This window comes from Anoplopoma fimbria, chromosome 7, assembly GCF_027596085.1.
Source record: "Anoplopoma fimbria isolate UVic2021 breed Golden Eagle Sablefish chromosome 7, Afim_UVic_2022, whole genome shotgun sequence".
NCBI classification, from domain to species: domain Eukaryota; kingdom Metazoa; phylum Chordata; class Actinopteri; order Perciformes; family Anoplopomatidae; genus Anoplopoma; species Anoplopoma fimbria.
This window is the reverse complement of record NC_072455.1, coordinates 20,190,763-20,212,252: the sequence shown is the minus strand read 5'-3', so window position 1 is coordinate 20,212,252 and position 21,490 is coordinate 20,190,763. Positions and strand designations below refer to the sequence as shown.

General features: G+C 40.7%; 2 protein-coding genes across 2 annotated transcripts in view; one reads left to right on the top strand and one right to left on the bottom strand.

The window, feature by feature from the left end:
* arap2 (ArfGAP with RhoGAP domain, ankyrin repeat and PH domain 2) overlaps positions 1–6,732 on the bottom strand; it is a 109,488-nt gene extending 102,756 nt beyond the window's left edge. Inside the window, 3 exon segments of the mRNA XM_054601561.1 lie at positions 1,958–2,040; positions 2,676–3,571; positions 6,675–6,732. Coding sequence (XP_054457536.1) covers positions 1,958–2,040; positions 2,676–3,505 — 913 coding nt within the window. The 5' untranslated portion in view covers positions 3,506–3,571; positions 6,675–6,732.
* A 2,826-nt stretch (positions 6,733–9,558) lies between these two features.
* Positions 9,559–20,762, top strand: dthd1 (death domain containing 1). Its single transcript, XM_054601910.1, has 10 exons — positions 9,559–10,006; positions 10,908–11,388; positions 12,089–12,419; positions 13,125–13,304; positions 13,796–14,058; positions 14,935–15,090; positions 18,258–18,547; positions 19,469–19,719; positions 19,826–19,883; positions 20,455–20,762. Exons 1-10 carry the CDS (start codon positions 9,559–9,561, stop codon positions 20,760–20,762), a joined length of 2,766 nt encoding a protein of 921 aa, XP_054457885.1.
* Positions 20,763–21,490: the final 728 nt, after the last annotated feature.

Genomic DNA, 21,490 nt, shown 5'->3' with positions numbered 1-21,490 from the left:
GTTAGCGAGGAGATTGATTTTGTTATGAGTGAAGCCTCTGTTCTTTTAAAAAGGCGGTGGAGTTACGGGTCAGTTTGTTATTATCGCTCCTCTGTGTCGCTCGGGCCCCCGAGCATGGAGGATGCACAACCGCCGCCATCTGAATTCAAATTAGTTGCCGAACTGTTTATTATTTCAGTCACTAGTTTACTTTTGAATAGCTCAAGAATAATACAAGTCTTTAAATAGTGTTTTTGTTCTTCTAAATTATGACAATGAGGATGATAATAATAAGGTCTGTTATTTCGCATGGTTGCTATAGTTGCTGTTCCGTTACATTATATACAAATATGTTGCAAGCTGGACTGTATATTCTTTTTTTTTTTGTAAAAAGAAAAAGAATCCCCTAAAGAAAGCTAATACATTGTACATATTTCAAACCTTAAGCAAATACTAATGTCTACAGTCATATAAAATTCCCATCATCCTCAGCTATATTTGGTGTTCAGTGCTGTTTAGCAAATCTTAGCATGTCTATTCAGATTTCTTACGTATCAAATAGTTCTTTTTTTGTTATTCACAGGAAGCTTCCTATATCTGTCATATAGGCAGATATCTCGTTAGCACTAGTACACATATTTGTTTTCTATTATTCTGAAGTGTGATTTAGCACTAAAAGTGAAGTGCAGTGCGTTGTGTATGCAGTGCACCGAGGTGACGTCTGTCAACACCCCCGCAGTGTCACATAAAAAACAACTGCCCTAAACGTTTAGGGTGCTTAGAAAGGGAAGTGCATTAAACTGGGCGTTGTGGTGCTGCCGTTGGACGATCAAAGGCCTTACAACTGCAAATATAAATGGGTTTTTTTTTGTAATTAATGGAATGATCTGCGTAGAGTGCTTTTAGCTGCAGAGCTGCTGAAAAAAAAGCATTAGACAGACAGATTTTCCTTGTGAAAAAAAGAATAATTTATAAGTGGGGTTGTTGAGGTGTTAATTAACATTCTGTCAGCCTCCAACAGCAAGTTTTGATTGAATACTGTGAGACTTTTGGATCTCATCCCTGAATAAACTCTTCAAATATGAGTTGGGTGAAATTATATGTCAAATAACGCCTTGCTAGACCTTGCTGTGATGGGAGATTTAGTTTGCTAGTCGTGCTCCCTGTTTCCCTGCTCTGGGACCGTCTTGGCTCCCTCTCTTCCGCTGTCTCTCTGCCTGCTTTGCATCCATCTCCTCTTCCTTCCTCCCAACCCACTTCACTGTCTTGCCGCTCTCTCAAGTCTCACTCCCTGTCTTGTTCAACACAGAGAAAAGTTGGGAAAAACAAGGTCTACCAAGAGACTGCTGCAGAAACAAGGACGGAAGAGAGACTAAGTGTAGGAAACGGACAGAAAACTGTTGATATGCTGAGGATGACTGCAGCGAAAATATGGTCAGATATGGACCCAAAAAAAGAGACATGTTCACAGGTGTTTTACACACATTCATACAGACTGTTGTCACAGCAAAGCGCCGTGTAATCCTGGGAGAACACGTCTGCCTCGACACAGACAGCAGCTCACGTAGTATCTCGTCAGATGAGACACGAGGGTCGACTACGCCCAATAAATACAGCGAGGGAACGGGAGAAAATTCCGAAACGTATTTGTACTGGTTGTACTACAAGCCCGTGTGTTGTTAGCAAAGTTAAACAACTTCTATAAAAAAAAAAACTTTGGAGGGCTGGGTGACGGGAATACACACCGGGGTCTCGCCGAGGGACGCGATGTGAGAGAGAGATATTTCCTGTGAGACGTGCGCTTGAAACGGGGGTGATGCAGTCGCTGAACACCCCCACTCCCACCCCCACCCACACACTCCCCTCATCTCCTCTCCCCTCTTTCATCCGGGCAAAACAACAGCGCCGCCGACTCCACTGCCGAATGAAATATTCATGGCGGAGACGACGAGGCAGATGCATCTGAGAGACGGTGTACCTTTCTGTATGCTGCTTGCACCGGTGGGACCTTCGGAGCCAGTTGGGTGTTCAGGGCCGGTTGTTTGCGCTGGTTGCGCGCCCCTGACGAGGACCAGAAAAATCAGCGGATTAGAACCAACGATTGCAGAGCGTGGGAAAAATAGGTGACACCATTTAGAGGAAAAAGGGACCTTCAGAATACATTACATTACATTACATTACAGTCATTTAGCAGACGCTTTTATCCAAAGCGACTTACAGGAAGTGTGGAATAGAGATGTGCAACTGGGAAAGACATTTCACAGCTTGAAAGTTTGTGATTAAAATGAGGGTTTTTTAAATGTATGTGGAATGCAGAATTGAAAATGAAAATAGAGGCCTTAGGTTCTCCATTAGTGTGAATATGGATGTAAGGAGGAAAGTCCTGTTTCCATATTCATTCAGCGTGCGAATGTATTTTTACAGTACTCTTCTCACTTGTTTGAATAGTTCTCAACTGCTCATAAACTTTCATTAAGTCAAACTTTATGCTCAAAAGGAATAGGTCATCATTTTTGAAGGTACACTTCATTGTATCCATGCAGAGAGTTAAGTGAGAAGATTGAATCCGTTCTCATGTTTGTACGCTAAAAGGGAAGCTAACCTTAGCTAGCGCATCTCCTCCAACTCTCTACAACAAAATAAAAAAAAAAAGCACATTTCACAAAACGTTGAATTCCTTTAAGTTTATCCGTTACCTGTTCGGAAGGGGCAGGATGGTCAGATTCGGGATTTTAGGGACGGGCCGGTGCCTCAGTCGGTAGGAGCGAGTGAGCTTCGGACCTACAGGAACCTTAAAATAGGGCTGTGCCTCGTAGATGGAGTTGTCCACCATGTCACCTTGAAAAACCACATTGTCTTCAGTGAGCTCTGGATAGGCGACTTCGGCCGTAGAGCGGAAAGAGTCGGCGCTGGACACAAAGGGATCCTCTGAGGAAATCTCCCAGTCAGAGGGAATTTCGGATATGGAGAGGGACTCACTGCTGCTGCTGCTGCTAGAGGACACGAAGGCGGAGACACTGGTATGTTCGGGTGGAGATGTTTGGATGTTCTGGGGATTGCGCGGTGCCGGTTGAGGCGGGCGAAGGCATCTGGTCTCTTGGACGTCCTCCGTTTGTGTTCCCAGTCCGGCTCCTGGAGGCAAAGTCTGACTCCCCTCAATCTCGTTATCCCTCCTCGGCTTTTGCTGATGCTGATACGAGTTCCCCCTCTTTTTGTCCGTCAGGAAGATGTGTCTCGGGTGAGGTACAGGCATCCTACGGTGCATCCCATTCGCCTCTCCCTCTTCCTCATCATCTTCCTCTCCACCGCTCGTCTCCCTCACCCCCAGCGCTTCCAGACTTCGGAGGATGCGCCTACGATGGCCCGTCGGAAACACTTTCAGCCCCAGGAGCTGATCATCGGTGAGGTCCTTGCAGTCCTCCAGAGCCTGATAGCCTCCTTGGTGGAAATACGGGGTATACTGGGACAGGCGGAGGCTGGACAGCCACTCCACAATCTCCTGGCCGTGGTCCGGAGGGTCCAACATGATGCTGTAGTCTCACCTCTGCCGCATCAGGAACACATTCAGAAGATGTAGTAGCCCTGCTTCAAACTGAAGACAGAAAAAAAAAAAAGGTAAAAAAAATGATGTGATGTGTGAAGAAAAATACAGCAGACTTAAGAGGATTAAGTGTCGTCAAATGAACTGAATTTGAAAGTTTTTTTTACTTTTTTCTGTAAGCTGTAATGATTAAGTGGATATTGATTTTGTCTAAGAGGTAAGTTCTGCTGGTAAAAATGTTTTTAAAAGGTTGAATTATACCTCCCTCCAACTTTGAAGACATTATTGGACTGCATCAAGGGAAAAGTTAAACATTTTGGGAAATACACTTATTCATTCTCTACCCAAGAGGTAGAACATCTGTATGGTGAAAATGAAGCTACAGCCTGGAGACAGTTAGCTTAGCTTAGCATACGGCAGGAGGGAGGCAGCTAGTGTGTAAAGAGCATGTGTAAGCAAAAGGTACAAATGAGGAAATGTATGAAGGCCAAAATATATTCTGATTCATAAAACCTTGCGTTACATTTGCACGTGCTCAATTTCCCTTTCACCACGTCGTCTCCAGCGGTCAGTTACTTGCATATTTTTAAAACTACTGACGGTCTGTTCCGCAATTTGTTTTAATGCTATCGGATGTAGTCGCCGTGCGCTCCACAGATGACCAAAGGTGTGGGTATTTCGGCCCTCAGCGGCGCTCTGGGGTGCAGACATCCTTTAAACTCAAAGCTGTTTATGGAATAGTTATGGCTCATTAGCACAAGCACAAATAACACTGCTTTTTTGAGTATTTACACGAAAGCGGAACTACAAGTAACGTGTGATATGGAGTGAGATTAAATCATCATACAGCTATGATTTCATTTCATGATCTGTCTTCCACACCACCTCATCATCTGCCTCGCCATTTTCCCTTTAAATTCTCGCTTAAAAAGTGGTGCTGGTGTGCAGATCTTTTTTTTTTCTTCAAGCTAACCATCCTATCCTTGCTGTAGCTTCAGATACGGCCCGCAGAGATGAGATCAACATTGAATCCTGTCACGTAATCTCAGCAATATAGCGAACGAGCCTATTTCCCAAAGCGTCTGCTCCTTTAAACGTGAAGGATCAAGACGCAGGTGCTTTTACATGCCAAAAAAAAACAAAATCCAAATTTGCAACACGCCTAGATGAAACAGCAGGAAACGGCAATAGCTGTGAAGAAATAGCATGCCAGCGTCACAGCATGGATTTGTAGTCAGGTTTTGGTAAAAAGACTTACCTTAAAGTCCGATATTCGAATCAAATAACATGCAAAGTGGATTTTCTGTAGAAAGGCCAACTGACATCTTCTCCATTAATCACAGCAGAATTTAAAAGATCCAAGCTTTACATCCCAGCTCACTGCCTAGCAACGTATAATAACCCTTCAAATGGCAAGCTCTTGTTAAATGTCCGTTTCCTCAGGCCTTTACACCATCGCTTCAAAGTCAAGAACTAATGAATTGTGTTGCAGAACTGCTCTCTCTTTCTCACTCTCACACACTCTCACACTCACACACACACACACACACACACACACACACACACACACACACACACACACACACACACACACACTTCAAACTCACAGTTAAGATACAGCACCATCTTGCCAAGTCCACTTCTCTTTTGGGTTGCAAACCTACGGTGCACAGGACACAAAGTGTTACTTCTGCTTTCTAGTTAACATAGCCTTGTGGCATATGCAAGTGTATACATTGGGAGTGCTTTACCGCACGAGCTGAACAGAAACATTTTAATATCATATTCATACATCAACCATGGTGAGAAAAAAAAACAACATCTCTTCCCCTTTATCATTGGCTATTTTTTGGACAACAATCTGATTCTCAGAATGTTATCTTGCAAGCACATCACACCTTCGCTGCTACATTGCCTTGCATTTTTTTTAAGCGTCTATCAGACTTGCCCCAGCTGTGTACTGCAGTGTTAACATGCAGGGACCTGTATTGGCTGAGGGCCAGCACAGGCACACGCCAAAGCTTGCCAGCACGATTGACTCGGCCTGCTCCTCATCTCTGCCTTTTGGCGCTTATACGCCCACTCACACACACATACACACACACACACACACACACACACACACACACACACACACACACACACACACACACACAAACAACCCACCATAGGGCAAATACACATTCCCAACATTAATAAGGGATGGATACAGGAGTTTTCATCCACAGATACTGCCTGGTGTCAAAGCCCCACAGAGTGTTAAGATCAATAAGAGGAGCAAAAAAAAAAAAAAAAAACTTCACAGGATAAACAGCTTGCACATCCCACATGGGCATGGCAACATATGAAGCTGTGTGTGTGTGTGTGTGTGTGTGTGTGTGTGTGTGTGTGTGTGTGTGTGTGTGTGTGTGTGGACATAAAGATATAAGAGGCAACACACACAAACACATAAAGTATACAAGCTGTAAAACTCACTGAGTTACAATAAGGACATTTAGAAGAGTGATTTACAAAGATATTGTCTGTGTGAAAGCAGGCTGCCAGCACAGGAGATGCGTTACACCCATTAAGCACATCACAGGTATGGTTAGACAGCACAAGGGGGGGGTGAGTCATGGCACACCTAGCACCTGATACTTTCTGCATATCCCTCAGCCAACCAACTTTGAACAAAGTCCAATTTTTTTCTTCCATGCCCCTTCCTGGTTTGACGCAAAGAAGAACTTGGGCATACTTTTTTTTTTTTTTTTTTTTTGCAATTTTCATGTCCTGTTTTAAAATAGTTTCTCCTTCAATATGATGAGTCAGAAATAATTATCAAAGAATGTCGTTAAAAAGTGTGTAAGTAGGAAGTACAAGGACTGTGTTTTCATTGAAGACCAACAAGGGGGAAACCATTGAGTTATATGTTCTTAAATGTATCAAACCTCTATTATTATATTATAAATTGCCAGTTTAAATATAAGTGTCATCGTTTTACTACACCTGTCTTTTAATAATCCTTAATGAATGGTTAAATAAACACTACTCTGACTTCAGCGAGTTCCTTTCGGTCTCGTTTCCGACAAATAAACAGACGTGGAGAGTTTACGCAAGTTACGTTGTCGTGCGTCAGGTGAGTTTTCGCAACAAAAAAAAAAAAAAAAACACTTACCTGCATCTCAAAAAGCAGGAGCAGCGTCAGGCATCACCATAGGTTCTCTCTCTCTCTCTCTGCTCTGTGTTGCTGACTGTGGTCGAGAGTCCTCCTCTCAGCGTGTTTCTCACACCTACCTACACACACACACACACACACACACACACACACACACACACACACACACACACACACACACAGTGTTGGTTTGACCACGCCCACTTCGCTTCTCGGACCTCCCTAACTGTTGGATGTGATAGTGTTAAAGTTGTCATTCTTTTTTTTTTTTTTTTTTTTTTTTTTTTTACCAAGTTTGTTTCTAAATGCAAGCCCTGTCTCTATAAAAGTTTTAAAAAAAAACTTTCCAGAGAACAGCAAAGTGGAGGCACTTGTGTTGTTTTTGCTGGGAAGACTTGCATGTCTTGGCTTGATCTTGAAAAAAAAAAAGAAAAAGAAAAAGGCCCCAGGCTACGTATTCAACACAGGCAAGAATGCAACAAGATGACTGGCACACTCACTGGTGAGAGTCCCGAGGAAGTTTCATTACTGTCATCTATCATTATTCATTGCGTGCTATTATTTTGACAGCATGCTGAATAACATTGAATGTTGGAGATTAGACTGTATAGCTGTATAGACCAAAGGTACTTTGTATGTTAGACCTGGCATTTGATTGATTAACAAAAACAAAATGAATGTTAGATTATAGTTATTAGATTATACACTTATTGTTTTCGTAGTAATTTGCCTCTGCACTGTACTTTTGCTCTGGCTTATGCTTTAAGATGCTTGTTTAAGAAAGGAGATGCACTTATGACTTCTGGTGACTAGTAGTTCTCTTGAATACCTATGTTGAATACACTTCCTGTAAGTCGCTTTGGATAAAAGCGTCTGCTAAATGACTGTAATGTAATGTAATGTAATTATATATATGTAAAACAGAAATGGACAGTTTTAATATTGTTGGCATATAAACAAATGCTTTATGGAACGTGATATACTATTCCGACTACTATGACTACTATTGATGACAAATGCACTTGAACGTTTATTCGTCATTCCAACTATAAAATCTAAGTTTGTATATTGTACCTATGCATGGGCCTAGTGGCTGTAAGTTTCAAGTATCTAGTTTCAAGACAAACAGCTTGTGTCTTGAACAGTTTAACCCCACAATCATGAATATAACACTATTTTTGTTCAAAACATCTTATTTATATCGTAATTTGAATACATTCAACAGTTTCTTCCGCCCGTGGATGGACAGTACTACTACTTATATAATCAGAAGTGATAAAATAAGATACAAAATAACAGAATTGAGCTTCAGCCACATGATGGTGACAGAGTGCTGCAGCACTGAAGCTTTAGGCAACAGTGACTGTAATGGCAGAGCAAAATAGCCCCTTTACACTGAAGACTTTTTGACATATCACAGTGTCAAAATGTCTTCAACACATGAATAAATAATAATAATAATAATAATAATAATAATATCAAAGATGCCTCAGTTTCAAGGTCTTTGTGTTGTGCATGCTGGCTCACAGTAATCTAATGATGTGCACGATGAAGTAACACATTTTTCTTTAAAATAAATAAAGTTTTAGTTAAATAGCTTTGTACTTTTACATTGTGTTATTGGCCTGTTGTGATAATCCAGATTGGATAACGGTAATTCTAATCTTAAAGTAATGCAAATCCAGTTTTTTAAAACCCATGTCCAGTTCACCTAAGTACCCTTACTTAAACACTGTACTAAGGAACATTTGGACATTCTTGTAATTCACTTGAGCATTCTTCATTTGATACTTTGTTTTTAAAAAATTATTTCACATTTGTTTGTGAATAAGAATTACAATTTTGTTTTTACAACCAAAACATAAACTGAATTTATACAATATGATGCTGTGTTACTATTAACCAACCCAGTAGTGTATAAAGCTAAAAACAAAGCATTTACAAACTTTACACAATATTACAATTAATCATATTAAGAATAGAAGATGAATTACTTTTTTTTAATTCTCTTGGGGGAAATTACATTTATCAGTTAGCACTCATAAAGAAATGTTACCTTCTGCATAATGAGTATGCTTACTTATGATTCAGTAAATACACTTTGCTGGTAATAAAGTCCTTTTTTATTTTTACTTCAGTGACATATTTCATTTTTATGCGGAGGAGTTTTAGACTACGGTATTACTATGGTATTGATCTGAACACTTATTTCACCACGGATGTCTTTAGAATGTAAAACCAGAAATTCCACAGGAAACCCACAAAATGACGCTCCCCGCAGGGTTTGTGTTTTCTAGAGCCACCATGAGTCTCGGACCTCCCCCTCAAAATGCATATGCTTTCAAAACAAGTTACTTTTCTGCTATTTTAAAATGAAAGAAATATGCAAAAATCATCATTTTTTTTGTATGATTCTGGAGTTTGTTTTTCTAACGTCTGGACATACAAGCAGTGAATGAGTGACAGAAGAATAGAAGAGAAGGATGAGATGTCTGGAGGACAGCACTCTATCTTCCTGTAAGTCTTTTACTCTGTGGCTCCTCTTTTGTCCCTCCCAGTCACGCCTCCAGGGGTCGCCTTGGCAACATGTTTTACTACTGGCAGACATATAAATACAGCATTGGCTCCTGTAAACTAGGAAGGCTGAACACAGGAACACTCAATGCAAAAGGACACAGCGAACAAGGGGGCTTCAGCTTCAAATATAAAAAGAGGTACATAAGGGAATGCAATGTTTTTTTTGTGAATATTTGATATATTTTCACTATCATTTTGTTAAAGGAGTCAATTGCTTTTGCCATTTGCAACACGGACTGAAAAAGGGGCACTAAACAGGCCGTTTCATATAATTCTAACTCTAATTTGTTGTATTTTTCAGCTCAGCATGGATGCAGATCTGCATGTGAATGAACTGATGGATGAAGCTGAGTCTCTTCATGGCAGGAGGAGTGAACACAGTCTCCTCAACATGTTGACTGAAACTCTACGGAGGCTTGGAGCTGTCAGACGCTGCAGAGACCATCATGATGGGACGGTGGGTGGGAGGAGATGCACAGGAGAGGAACCAGGTAGTGGCGGAGGAGAGGAAATACAGAGAGGCAGTGAAGGAGGGATGCTCAGTCCTGCACAAGACGAGGAAGACGATGAGGAGAGAAGAGGAAAGGCTGATGAAGAGCAGGAGGAGAGAGAGTGCAAGCAGAGAGTCCTGGAAGCGTTGAGGGAGCTGAGTGTTTTTCATTCAGACAGAGTGACAGCGTGGAGAGGAGTTCTCGGAGAATGGGCCCACAGGTCTCCACCAGGGGGCAGTGATCAACAACATCCGTCCACAACAGGTATGAGAATAAATCTGACTGATGCATGTCTTTCTCTGCCTTTTTGAGGAGACGAAGAAGTGAAAGAAGTGTCAGTTAAAGAGAACATGAAAGCATGAGGAAAACTTTAAAGTGCCATTTATAGTTGAACCAGAGCAGTATAAGTGTTGGTTGACTTTGAAGGACCATTAAAGAGGAGTTCAATTTGAACCATCTGTAAACAAGCTGGAAGCAATTTAAAACCCACTTGAAGGGTACATGTGTCGGTTTGTTGTAAGCAGTAAAGGGAGTTGAAGTGGCAGTTGACATTTGGAAAGTAGTTCAAGTGTCAGTGGAAATTGAAACGTGAGCATGAAAACATGATTAAGTGTTGGTTGGAGGCCTTTAAGAACTTCAGGTTGGAGTGGAATTTGAAGTGTGGTTAAAACTGATGAAGTGAATTTAAGTTAATATGATGAAAGCAGTTGAAGTGTCGGTTAAACTAAAGTTGTTGAAAGGAGTTGAGGCATGAGTGTCAGTTAATTGTAAGCAGTAGTGTGGAGGTGTCAGTTAAAGTTGAAATACTGAAAGTAGTTCATGTTTAAGTGGAACTTCAATGTGAGCCTGAAAAGGAGTGGATTCGTTGTGAAGTACTGTAAGGAGTTCAGGTTTCAGAGGGATTCAGATCAGCTGAAGTCTGTTTAAGCAATAAATATGCTGAAAGGAGTTTAAGCAGGAAAATGCCCTGTAAATATTGTAAACATATACAAACTACCACAACATTTGACTTAATTACTTAGAAATAGTTTATTAGAGTAGAAACTTAACAATACTTTTGTGGATCAGCAATTGTGCAGTAGTCCACACATTAATATCGTTCATAGTTTTTACAGATTAGTTTAAGAATCTAAAATTGTCTCTCTTCCCGTCTGTTTTGTTACAGATACAGAATGTAACGTCACACCTCGCTCAGACTCCTTCAGTGATACTTTTCTAAATGTCGGGGAGAATATCGAGAACATTATGGACAAACTGAAAGCAATATTAGCCAAACTGGATGAAGAGATCCTCAGATTATGTGCAGAGGAGGCCTCGACTGTGGATGCAGCACTCCAGGAGACCAGAGATCCAAAAGGACCAGAGCCACCTGAGGATGACAACAATCACCTTAACCCCTGTGATCCCATTGAATCTGACTCTGTGCATAAACAGGCTGATGACGATGGTGATGGAGATGATCAAAGTCATACAATGCCATTACCAGGCACTGAACAAGCATCAGACTCAAGAATCAGCAGTTCTGTCTGCAATGATGTGGAAGAGGCAGAGAAAAGAATATCTGTCAAAAGAGAGAGTCAGACAGATTTCCCGGAGGAGACAGAAAAGGACACAAATAGGGTAAACAAGGAATGGATCACAGTAGGGTACGTTGACAACATAGAGCTTTAGCTATAATGTACACTGTCAATATAATATATATCAGCTTGCTCCAGCTCTTCAATGAGGGGATATATGACAGAGAGTGCAATATTCAAACCTACAATTCATCATAATTCCATCATAATAATTCTAGATGTTTTGTGCATCATTTTATAAATATAATCAGCCAGACATATTAGGGGTCTTTGAAAACTTTGGGAATTACACTTCAATTTACGCTCTTTACATCCAGCATCCTGGTCTTTATCTCGCACAGGGCCACCTTGTGAGTCTGGACATGATTTCATTACTTCTCCTCATTTCCCCTGCTCACTGATACAGAAACAAACTCTCTGCGGTGGTTCATCACAAGGTGCTCATGTTTGGACCACCTTATAGCGGGCCACTGTCAGGTCAATGCCCAGATTTGTCCAAAAGCCAAACAAATCAGGAACATTTAGATAAGAAGGAGAGGCCGAGTCTGGGAGAAGCTGATATGGAAATGTGCGTACTACAGCATTTCAGAATTATTAAAGATGGTTGCAGTTTTTCTTTGCCATAAATGTAGCTTAAAAGTGACAATATTTCTGCTACAAATTCTACTCCTCCTATTAGCATTACTAGCATTACAACCAAGATTATATTGATCTGTACATCGAAAGCTTTGTATCTGTGTAAATGTGTCTATTTGAACATAATTTCTAGGCTCACTGGTAAACAGGAGGACAGTCATTCAGATGTACCAGACACATGCTTTATCAGAGCACCCAAGGGTGCGGCTGAAGTCCTGAGATGTGAGGTGGCCGACCGCCTGAGCTGCCTGATGGTGACCGGCTCCGAGGAATTGGTCAGCAGAGTGATCAGGGTCAAAGTTCAGGACGGAGCAAACGTCCACTTCCCCGTGACTATGGCTGTGCCTTTCTGCGCTCGTTACCGTGGCAACTACAGGGACGTAGCTGTGAAGATAGTTGATGGGGAGAGGAGGGCAAGCTACGTCACACCAGTAACCACAGAGGGCACGTATGGAGGGCAGAGGGTAAAGTTCCTAATTATAAACAGTATATTTAAAAGACTTTAGCTTTGATATTATTGTCAAAAAATTGAATTTACTAAAAAACATTATTATTTCTAATCATTCATTTTCATATTTCTTAGAGGAGAACTTTTAAAATTCTATTCCACCTATTGTTTGAAGAGTAACATTCCAAATTTTAACAGAATGGGTATGATTTTTGGAGAAAGTTTTAGATTTATTTTGTGGGCATTCAGGGTTCATTTTAATTGATGAAATAAAAACAGTAGGTTGTGAAAGGTACCTTAGAGATCACTAATTGCTTGATGCAGACAGTTGCATACTGTAGAGATAATTGTATCAACTAGATTCAAACAAATCCAGTTAGATGTGCCTTCCTTTATGGTTTTTAAAAAACTGAACAGGTTCCTAAATAGAGCTTTGTGGTGCACCTTTTGTGATCTTTAGGACTTTGAATTTACTCTGAGCCAACTTAGTACATCTTTACTGTTTTCATCCCTAACCCTGTAAAGACATCTGTGTTCAACAAAGTCACAAGCAAATACAGCTCTGCAATGTTGCAAATTGATGGGCGCAATAACAGCTGACACCACTGTAATTGTACGTGTCCTGACCTGAAGCCAGAATATTGTTTTCTTTTAAAAATGATTCAAATACTTTGGCCAAACTAGATGATTTCATTTGTGTTCTGTCTTTGTTTGATGTCAGGGCTCATTTGCAGAGGTGAGGGTGTACTCCCTGGGCCTGTTTGCAGTGGTTTCCTGTTTGAAAAGAGAACATTACACAGTTCCCAAAAAGGGTTTGTCACTCAAGCTGCCCATGGACCACCGAATCTGTCTGAACTACCTCCCAGCATCCTTCACTGCTCCAGTAATGGCACAAACGATGGTATGGAGATAATTATTTGATTACTGTCCATCTGTCTCCTACTTTACTCCACTGATTCATTATGTATTGTGGGCTGTTTGGGATTGAGAGTTGAAGCTTTTGAAAAAGAACTCAAATAAATATTTAAATATTGAAATTGATCCAAAAATTGGATAAAACCAGAGGCATGTCAAGAGAAACAGATAGACTGCTAATAATTCGCAGACTTGAGTTTTCACAAATGTTTGCTTTGATTGGAAGAATGAACAGCTGTGGGCGATATTTGAATTAGCTTCTGATCCAATCATCTGAAAACTAACTCCACTACAGCAATTTGTTGCTTGATCTCAAGTCAAAAACCAACAGTTTTCCCTCTACACGTCTCTCTTTGGTAATACGCCATGCTGTCGGCAAAACAAAAAAAAAACAGAAAACAATTTTCATATCACACAGCATCTCTGCCAAACAGTTTTGTTAATAATGCAGAACAGCTGTTACCTCATCTGCCTCAGATCCAGCCGGTAGATGCCATTCTCCTGGCGACCGTCAAGTCCAGAACAGATGCTTATCACTCGGTGGTGTCTACGAGTCCACTGCTCTACCTCACCCACCCATCATCTCAGCCCCTGAGGAGACCCCTCACTCTCACCCTTCCCTGTCCCCCAAACCCTGACAAGAAGAGGCACACAAGGGGACAAGAGGAGGAGCAACACCACCAAACTCGGCCTGTTAGTGCTTCTTCACCATGGGATCAACCTGCTTCCCACAGAAGGAGGTGAGTAAAGTGTGGCCTCTTTATGTTTGACCAATATTTCTAGACACCAGGGCATCAGTGGCCAAAAACTAGCAGCACCTATTTAAAATTATTGTTTTTATGAAGTATCTACTGAAATAATGATTTGTACGAACCATCTCTAAAGAATAAAAAATTGACAAAGGCCTGTCAGTGGGTCCACCACTTGTGTCCAAACAATATACTGGATATGGTAAAGGGTTGTAGTCACTGTGACATCACTCATTGTTTTTGTTAGAATTTTGAAGCTTCGAGTTCAGCATTTCGGCCATCGCCATTTTGGTTTTTGGATCATAATTTACTAATTGAACATCATGCTGATTGAACATCATGCTGTACTGAAGAAGACTTGAATCTAGCGACTGAGAACATAAACTCATGTTTACTGAGATAATAAATCAAGTAAGAAGAAGAGTCATTTTCTCATAGACTTCTTTTTGCCACTAAAGAAGTCGCCCCCTGGTGGCCATTATACAGGATTCCTAATTTAGGCACTTTTGCATTTGCTTCACTTCAGATCCGGATGTTGCCAACTTGTCACAACAGGAATATCACCTATTGCATGGATTGCCATACAATTTGGTTCAGACATTAATGTTCCCCTCAGGATGAATTGTAATAACATAAATGATCCGCTGACTTTTCATCTCGAGCCACCATCAGGTATAATACTTTGGTTTATGACTAAATAACTGCAAAACCTAATGAAGCTGTACTCATTTTCTGTGTTAATTGGCAAGATTGTGCATGTTAATACCCTAAACTAAGATGGGAACATGTTTAACATGAGGAAGTTAAGGATAAAGCATCAGAGCACAAACCTGATATGTTATATTTTGTTTTGAATGTCTTTCTTAGAGTCCTGGGTGCCTCTGTGAAGTCTAAGGAGATGTCCAACGAGCTGCTGATTGTTCTGGGTTCAAGAGACAAACAGTGGAGCGTCCTGGATAAAGTCACAGTCAGGAACCAGCAAAACGGACTGGTGTCCTTTGAGCTGACAGACAACTTTGACAGGTTAGCAAAAATAACGTTTTCTACTTTTATGTTCTTTCTAATTTAATTGGCTGCAGAGAATATATAGCAATATATAGCAATGATAAAGCAACTTTATTTAAAGAGTCCTTCAAATGTAAAACAGTTGAACGAAGGGATTTACAGGACTGGAGCTCGACAGAAATACATGTTTTAAGAAAGATGCAAACACATCGTACAGTACTAGCCCACTAACACACACAGAATAATCATAATAGATTATTAAGCAAATGAGGAAAAGAGTGTTTAAGTTGTTTCTAGGGAATCTAAATGAGCAAAATTGAATTAGGGGGATGTACGTCAGGTTTTTACTGCAGCTTTATGGAAAAAAGAGCTCAGATATACAGCTAATATTTAGGGCCAAGGCATTATAGCGTTTTATGGAAATATTAGAATGGTAGATTTAATTATAAAACTAACAAGAAGCAACTGCAGGAAGATAGGAGAAAAGGTAATATGGTTTTCTTATCTTGTTAGAGGCCTTGTCGCAGAGCTCTGGAGCCAGTTGGAAGCTGCAAAAAGAGGCTTTTGTCAAAAATATTGAGATAAAAGTCTGTGGATCAGTGGATATGTTGTCGTACTGTCCAACCAAAACAGATCACAGCACAAACTGCAATATGAGGCAGAAACATCCATAGAAGGACTACAGACAGTGCAGACAAGCCGAGGGTCACACTCGTCGGGTGTCGCTCATTCGTAGCATCATTTGTGTGAGATCCAGTGCTGATTTGTCCGGTTTGTCCACCCAGTGAAAGAAAGATCTGAAAAACATACAATATGGTATCAAAAGAAGACCTTCAACAGTATCCTGCATATACATGAGTTGTGTTGTGATGTCAGTCTCTTACCACATCTCCTCGTGCCTGTGCCTTGCTGCTAAAGTTCATCAACCACTGAAGTTGATTTGAAGGGTTGTAGGTTCTTAGCCTGCTGCTGTTGGTCCCTATACGCAGTGTGAAAATGGTGCTCACACCACAGATGAGGATGTGATAAATCCTGCATCTGACCACAGAACAGGAAACACTCTCAGGCATCACAGAATAATTGAAATGAAAGCAGAAATTGTGTACGTTTGATTGTGTACCTTCTGGTTGAGACGCAGTTTGTTTGCTTCTCAGGAAACCAGCCTGAAACCTCAAAATGATGAGTTCCCTGTAGTGTCGTTGTTGTCATATCAAGGAGGATGTTGAAACTGGATCACACAAAGAGAGAGGCCAGATCACAATATTTGAGCAGAACAAAGAATGACATTTGACTGAATGTTATTTGTTTATTTTGATGAATGACGTTAATCCGCTCCAACACCTGTCAGTGAAAAACAGCCTTTTTGGTTTTCTTTTTCTCACAGAGGTAGTCTGCAAGTAACAGAAAATAACATTAGTAAATAATTAGAATGATGAGACTCAAAACTTTAGTGTTTTCACAAAAAGTTTTGGAGGAAGTTATTTTCAGAAAAAGGTATTTCAGTGTTTTTTTGCAGAAGAAAGCCATCACATGCATGTTTTGATGTTCTCCTATTGAGATTTCAGGGCAGTTACAGTTGCAGGTTTTCTTACGTTCACTTGGTATCGGAGGCCCATGAGTCCGATGAGTGTGTTTGACAGACGCAGCAGGTTAGCAGGGTTCTGGGCCGTCCTCACAGCCTCATCCAAACACTGACTCCCAGCAGTGACCGTCATCAGGAGTCCTCCAACCACATAGAGGAGGTAGCAAACGTTGCCCCTGGCCAAAGAGAGAGAGAGAAACAGAATATTAAGAACATATTTTGCATATGTGAAGAAAAACTGTTGAAAATAGTTTAAATCATTGATCCTTACTTGTGGACACCAAGCTCTGGTGGAAACTTCAACATGAAGAGGTTTGATGTGTGAATGAATGCTGGAAAAGGAAAACATGTTGATGCGCATGTTTGCTCAGCGAAAATGATACTTTATTATAGTTTGAGATATTTCTATATTATACATTTGAGATATTTGAGGTTGGTTTTACTACTCCTGTGTATTTTTTTTTTTCTTAGTTTCATTGCAACTAACAGAATTGAGATTTCCTTTTTATGTTGGGTTTGTGGCAAAAATGCAATTCTTAAAATGCCCCTTTTAATCAAAATAAAAAGATATTACTTAAAGAAATTTCACAGCATCATTCGTTCCATCTCTTTATAAGTAAGGGATCGTGTAAAATATATAATAAAAAGAGAAACCATAACCCTATCTTAAAGCTAAATGTCATCCGGTCACATGGCAGTCACAGTTAACGCATGCATAGAATGACAGGAATGCAATAAACAAACAGGACACCTGCAGTAACGCAAAAGCAGTAGGAGGAGCAGTGAAGCAGTTTTCAAAGTAAGAAAGATTCCTTTAGTGAAGTAGGTTCAATTTTCAACAATGTTTTCTTTAACATTTTTTCTGTCATAGATAATCCCCTTAACTTTACTGATTTGGAAGAAAAATTAACACATATCACACATAATCACAGCATTTTATCCACTAAGTGGTGTTGTTTGACCTAGAATTAAATAAAGTGACCAGATATCATCTAGAAGTACTCACCTCTCATGCAACCACTTTTCCACCTCTCTGGGATTTCATGTCTTTCACTTCAACATGTTCAGTCTTTAAACTTGACGAGATAAGAGAGGAAATGTGGAACACTACAATCAGCCCGACTTAGAGTGAGCTTTCCTTTACTTAAGGGGTTTAAGAAAGGCAGTCAGGATAAAGGGGCTAAAGCTAAATGCTTTGAATTCCGGGCTTCAGCATTCCTATGTAAGCGCATAAGAGCAGAAGTCATAGATAATAAGAAAATAAACTTATCTGATTGCCTTTCTGTTATTACCACTTAAAAAGATTGAATTCTGAACATATAAGACCTAGTTGTAAATTGTGAACTGTTCCTTTAATGGAGGATGGATTGTCATTATTTCTCTCATGCGCTTTAATTCTCTTTCTTATCTAAAACAGCTTCCCCAGGGAATAATATATGTGCAGTAGGTTTTATGAATTCTTTATTCCGAATTAAGTATATTAAGTCTGTATTCAGGCCCATGATAACAGACTCATCTCTTCCCTCTATTCAGAACCAATCTAATCTCTCCGCTGAGCTCAACTTCTTGACTTCCCTCCTGTCTCTGACTGTCTACCTCTCAGACTCCTGGTGGTTCGCCTCCTCTCTCCACTACAGCCTTGTCATCTGGCCTCCCTGGCGGTGGAACTGGAGGAGTCGGTCCGCTGCCACGCGGTTACCGTCGTCCTCCAGCGTAAACGGGAGGAGCCTCGGGCCGTCCTGGTGGCCGTCCTGCCCAGCAGGGACCTCGGCTGGGAGCTGTCCAAACTGCAGTCCCAGGGCTACAGCGGCCTCTCGGAGACCACGTCGGAGATCTCCATGTGTGAAGGGGACCAGCTTCTCCTCCGTTTCAGCGGCAACATCACCTCCACTGGTAGGGTGACTTGTTAAAAAAAGTACAAGAGGAGAATGATCGATGAGCAAGAAACTGGTCATTGCTATTAATATAGGATTGTAATTTATGCTGACGATGTGCTATTGGTTGGGTTACCATTTTTTTTAATGGTGCCCAAAGGCCACTGTAGTTTTGTAGACACTTCTGTAAAGGGAATGGTGAGAGGAGGGGTATTCAGTTGGATGCAATCTGCAACCTCACCACTAGATGGCACTAAATCCTGCACACTGCTCCTTTAAAAGAAGTGAGAATGATGGTTAAAGATATAATATATATTGTAAGCACAGTTAGCTGGGGTTGGTATCTTTAAAGTCTTTATGTGTGTCCTTTGCACATCTCGAGAACCATTTATCAAATCTACTTATACTTGGCCTGTGCACTTCTGGGTGTCGAAGTTGGTACAATTTCGACATGTGACACGTTCAATATGAATAAACTTGCCGTAGCGCTCTCAGCAGAGGCAGGGCTTCAGGTCGAGCATGTCGTCCTCGTTGACTGCAGTTCCCTTTTGCTGCTGAAAATTACTATTATTAAAGTGTTCAGGCAGAATAAATATATTAGTAGGTTCCTTGTAAAGCAAACTCAGTAACTCTAAAAAGCAATTCAAACTCAAAAACACAATTTTGATAGAGTAAAACACACATAAACGTAACCTGAAGGTTGCATTCACAACAGATCCAAAAACGCCAGTCCTCCCATTTAATTTGAATGTGGGCCGTGTGTTTGGGCAACGTAGCTGCCTGAGGCTTAAAAGCTGAAACAGTATCAACTTATGGAGAAATGTAACCTTACATCACGCTGCGGTGGCCAGTCACGTGACAGCTGATTCAGAGCTGGATTCAGCCTTAAGGTTGATTTTGGTTCAGTTGTTGGAAGTGACAAGATTTTGAATGGCAACAGGAACTCCAAACGACCGACACGACCTCCCACACGAGCGGATCACCTTCCACAATCAGCAGAAGAATCACCTCTTGGTGCATCTAACTGAAGTGGACCCATTTGGGAACTACAGCTCACCCCACTACAAGGGCACGGCCATGTTTTATAAGGTCACCAGAGGTCAGCTGGAGTGGCGAGGTGACGGACCAGTACCGATGGACACAAAGCTTCTGGGAGAACCCGTCTGTAAGCTGTCTCTGACTTTACCTAAGGTACGTAAACACTCACAAGGAATTTTATGTCATATTTGGTATTACAGTAAAACATTGATTTTCGCTATAAAAGCATATTCTAACATTTTATTCTGTTTCATCTCAGAAAGTGAGAACCGTTAATCGACCAATCACAGTCAGGGTGAAGTTATGTGAGGAGACAGGTGGGTGAAACGTTCTCAGGTACTTGCACTTTACATGAGTAAATACTTTGTACATCTACTCCATATCAGAAGTTTTTTATTTTTTTTATTTTCAAATTTCAACAACTTTTACTGTTGATACTTCAACTACATTTGGCTTATATACATTTTTACATTGTTAAATTACAACTTTTACTTAAGTTGCTCACAAATTTCTGATATCCACACTAATATTTCAAAGCAAGATGTAATTAAAAATAAACTAAATATTAAGCTTTACACCCATAAAGAGTTTGGTTATATCCACAGTGTTACAGTTGAACAATTTATTTCATTACTTTTAATAATTCACATATGACTTTGCCTATTTGGTATATTTTGATCTAAATTTGATTGATAGATTGGAAATGTCTTCATTGATATTGTGAATTATGAAATGATTATCACCATATCAGCCCTAAACATAAAAAATATATATATAGCAACTACCTGGATCTTTCTCTAATTTCCCTAAACAAGCTGTCATCTTTATAAATTGATCATTTTTCAGTGCACCAGTGCCTCCATCTTTCATCTCCTGCCCCACCACCAGATTCCCTGTCCGACTCTCTTCTTCTCTGGCTGTCCGCGGAGCTCTCAGAGGAGGAAGTAGCACTCCTGGTGCTCTCCCTGCGTCTCAGACGAAGCTCAGCTCAGCTGGTGAAGCTCCGGGCCGGTGACAGCCTGTCCAGCCAGGCCTTCCATGTCCTGACCATGTGGAGGAGGGGGCTGCCCGCTGCCACACACCAACCCAAGGCCTCTCAGCTGGCTCACTGCTTAGCCAAGAGCGGCAGGCCGGACCTGGCCAGGGAGCTGCTGCTGCGACAGGCTGCAGCCACCAGGCAGGGCGCTCTGAAATAAGGAAGCGTAAAAAGTAGAAATCACACAGCTTTTTAATTGTTGATTTCAGTCAGAGTATGTGGGCCTGCCTAATGAGTTGGTCGCAGTATTTGGTTTAATCCACAAGGGGTCAGCATTGGACTGTGAGATTACGTGAGCTCTTACTTGACACGACTTGAGTCGAGCATGTCTTTGAATCAAGCCAGTCATTTTTTAGAGCGCTAAAGACTCAATATTATCCAGTAAAAAAAGAACAAAAGAGAAATATATTGAAGAAAAAAAAATCTTATTTTGTATCCCATATATTTTTTCCCCTGCTTCCTCCTCCTATTCATTGTCTCTTGACCCCTGACTTTTTCGTGTGACCCCTTGGAGGGCTCAAAACCCCGGGCTGGGAACCAGCAGTGTGGGTTATATTTATAAGCATTTCTCATGACCCATTTGAAATAAAAATGGCTGTAGATCATCACATGAGAGTGAGACATTTGGCAATTAAAGTCAAGTATTAGAGAGTATATTTAGTTAAGTCATTTGCAATTAACACCTTACCTCATATTATGTGTTGTAATGCAACAAATCTGTGTCTCCAGACAAAAGCGGGGTGAAATATCTTCACCCAGAACTTGATTCAGAATTAAATAATAAAATATATATATATATTTATTTTTTTCTATGTAAATATAGTTAAATGAAGATACCTGCACACATTTGATGTTAGCCTGTATGTGTGTGCACATTTTAAAACTTGT

Coding starts and splice junctions, on each gene's coding strand:
- dthd1 (XM_054601910.1), top strand. CDS start 9,559: ATGGATGCAGATCTGCATGTGAATGAACTGATGGATGAAGCTGAGTCT. Junction 13,305..13,795: donor CAGTAATGGCACAAACGATG/GTATGGAGATAA, acceptor CATCTGCCTCAG/ATCCAGCCGGTAGATGCCAT. Junction 18,548..19,468: donor CGGCAACATCACCTCCACTG/GTAGGGTGACTT, acceptor GAATGGCAACAG/GAACTCCAAACGACCGACAC.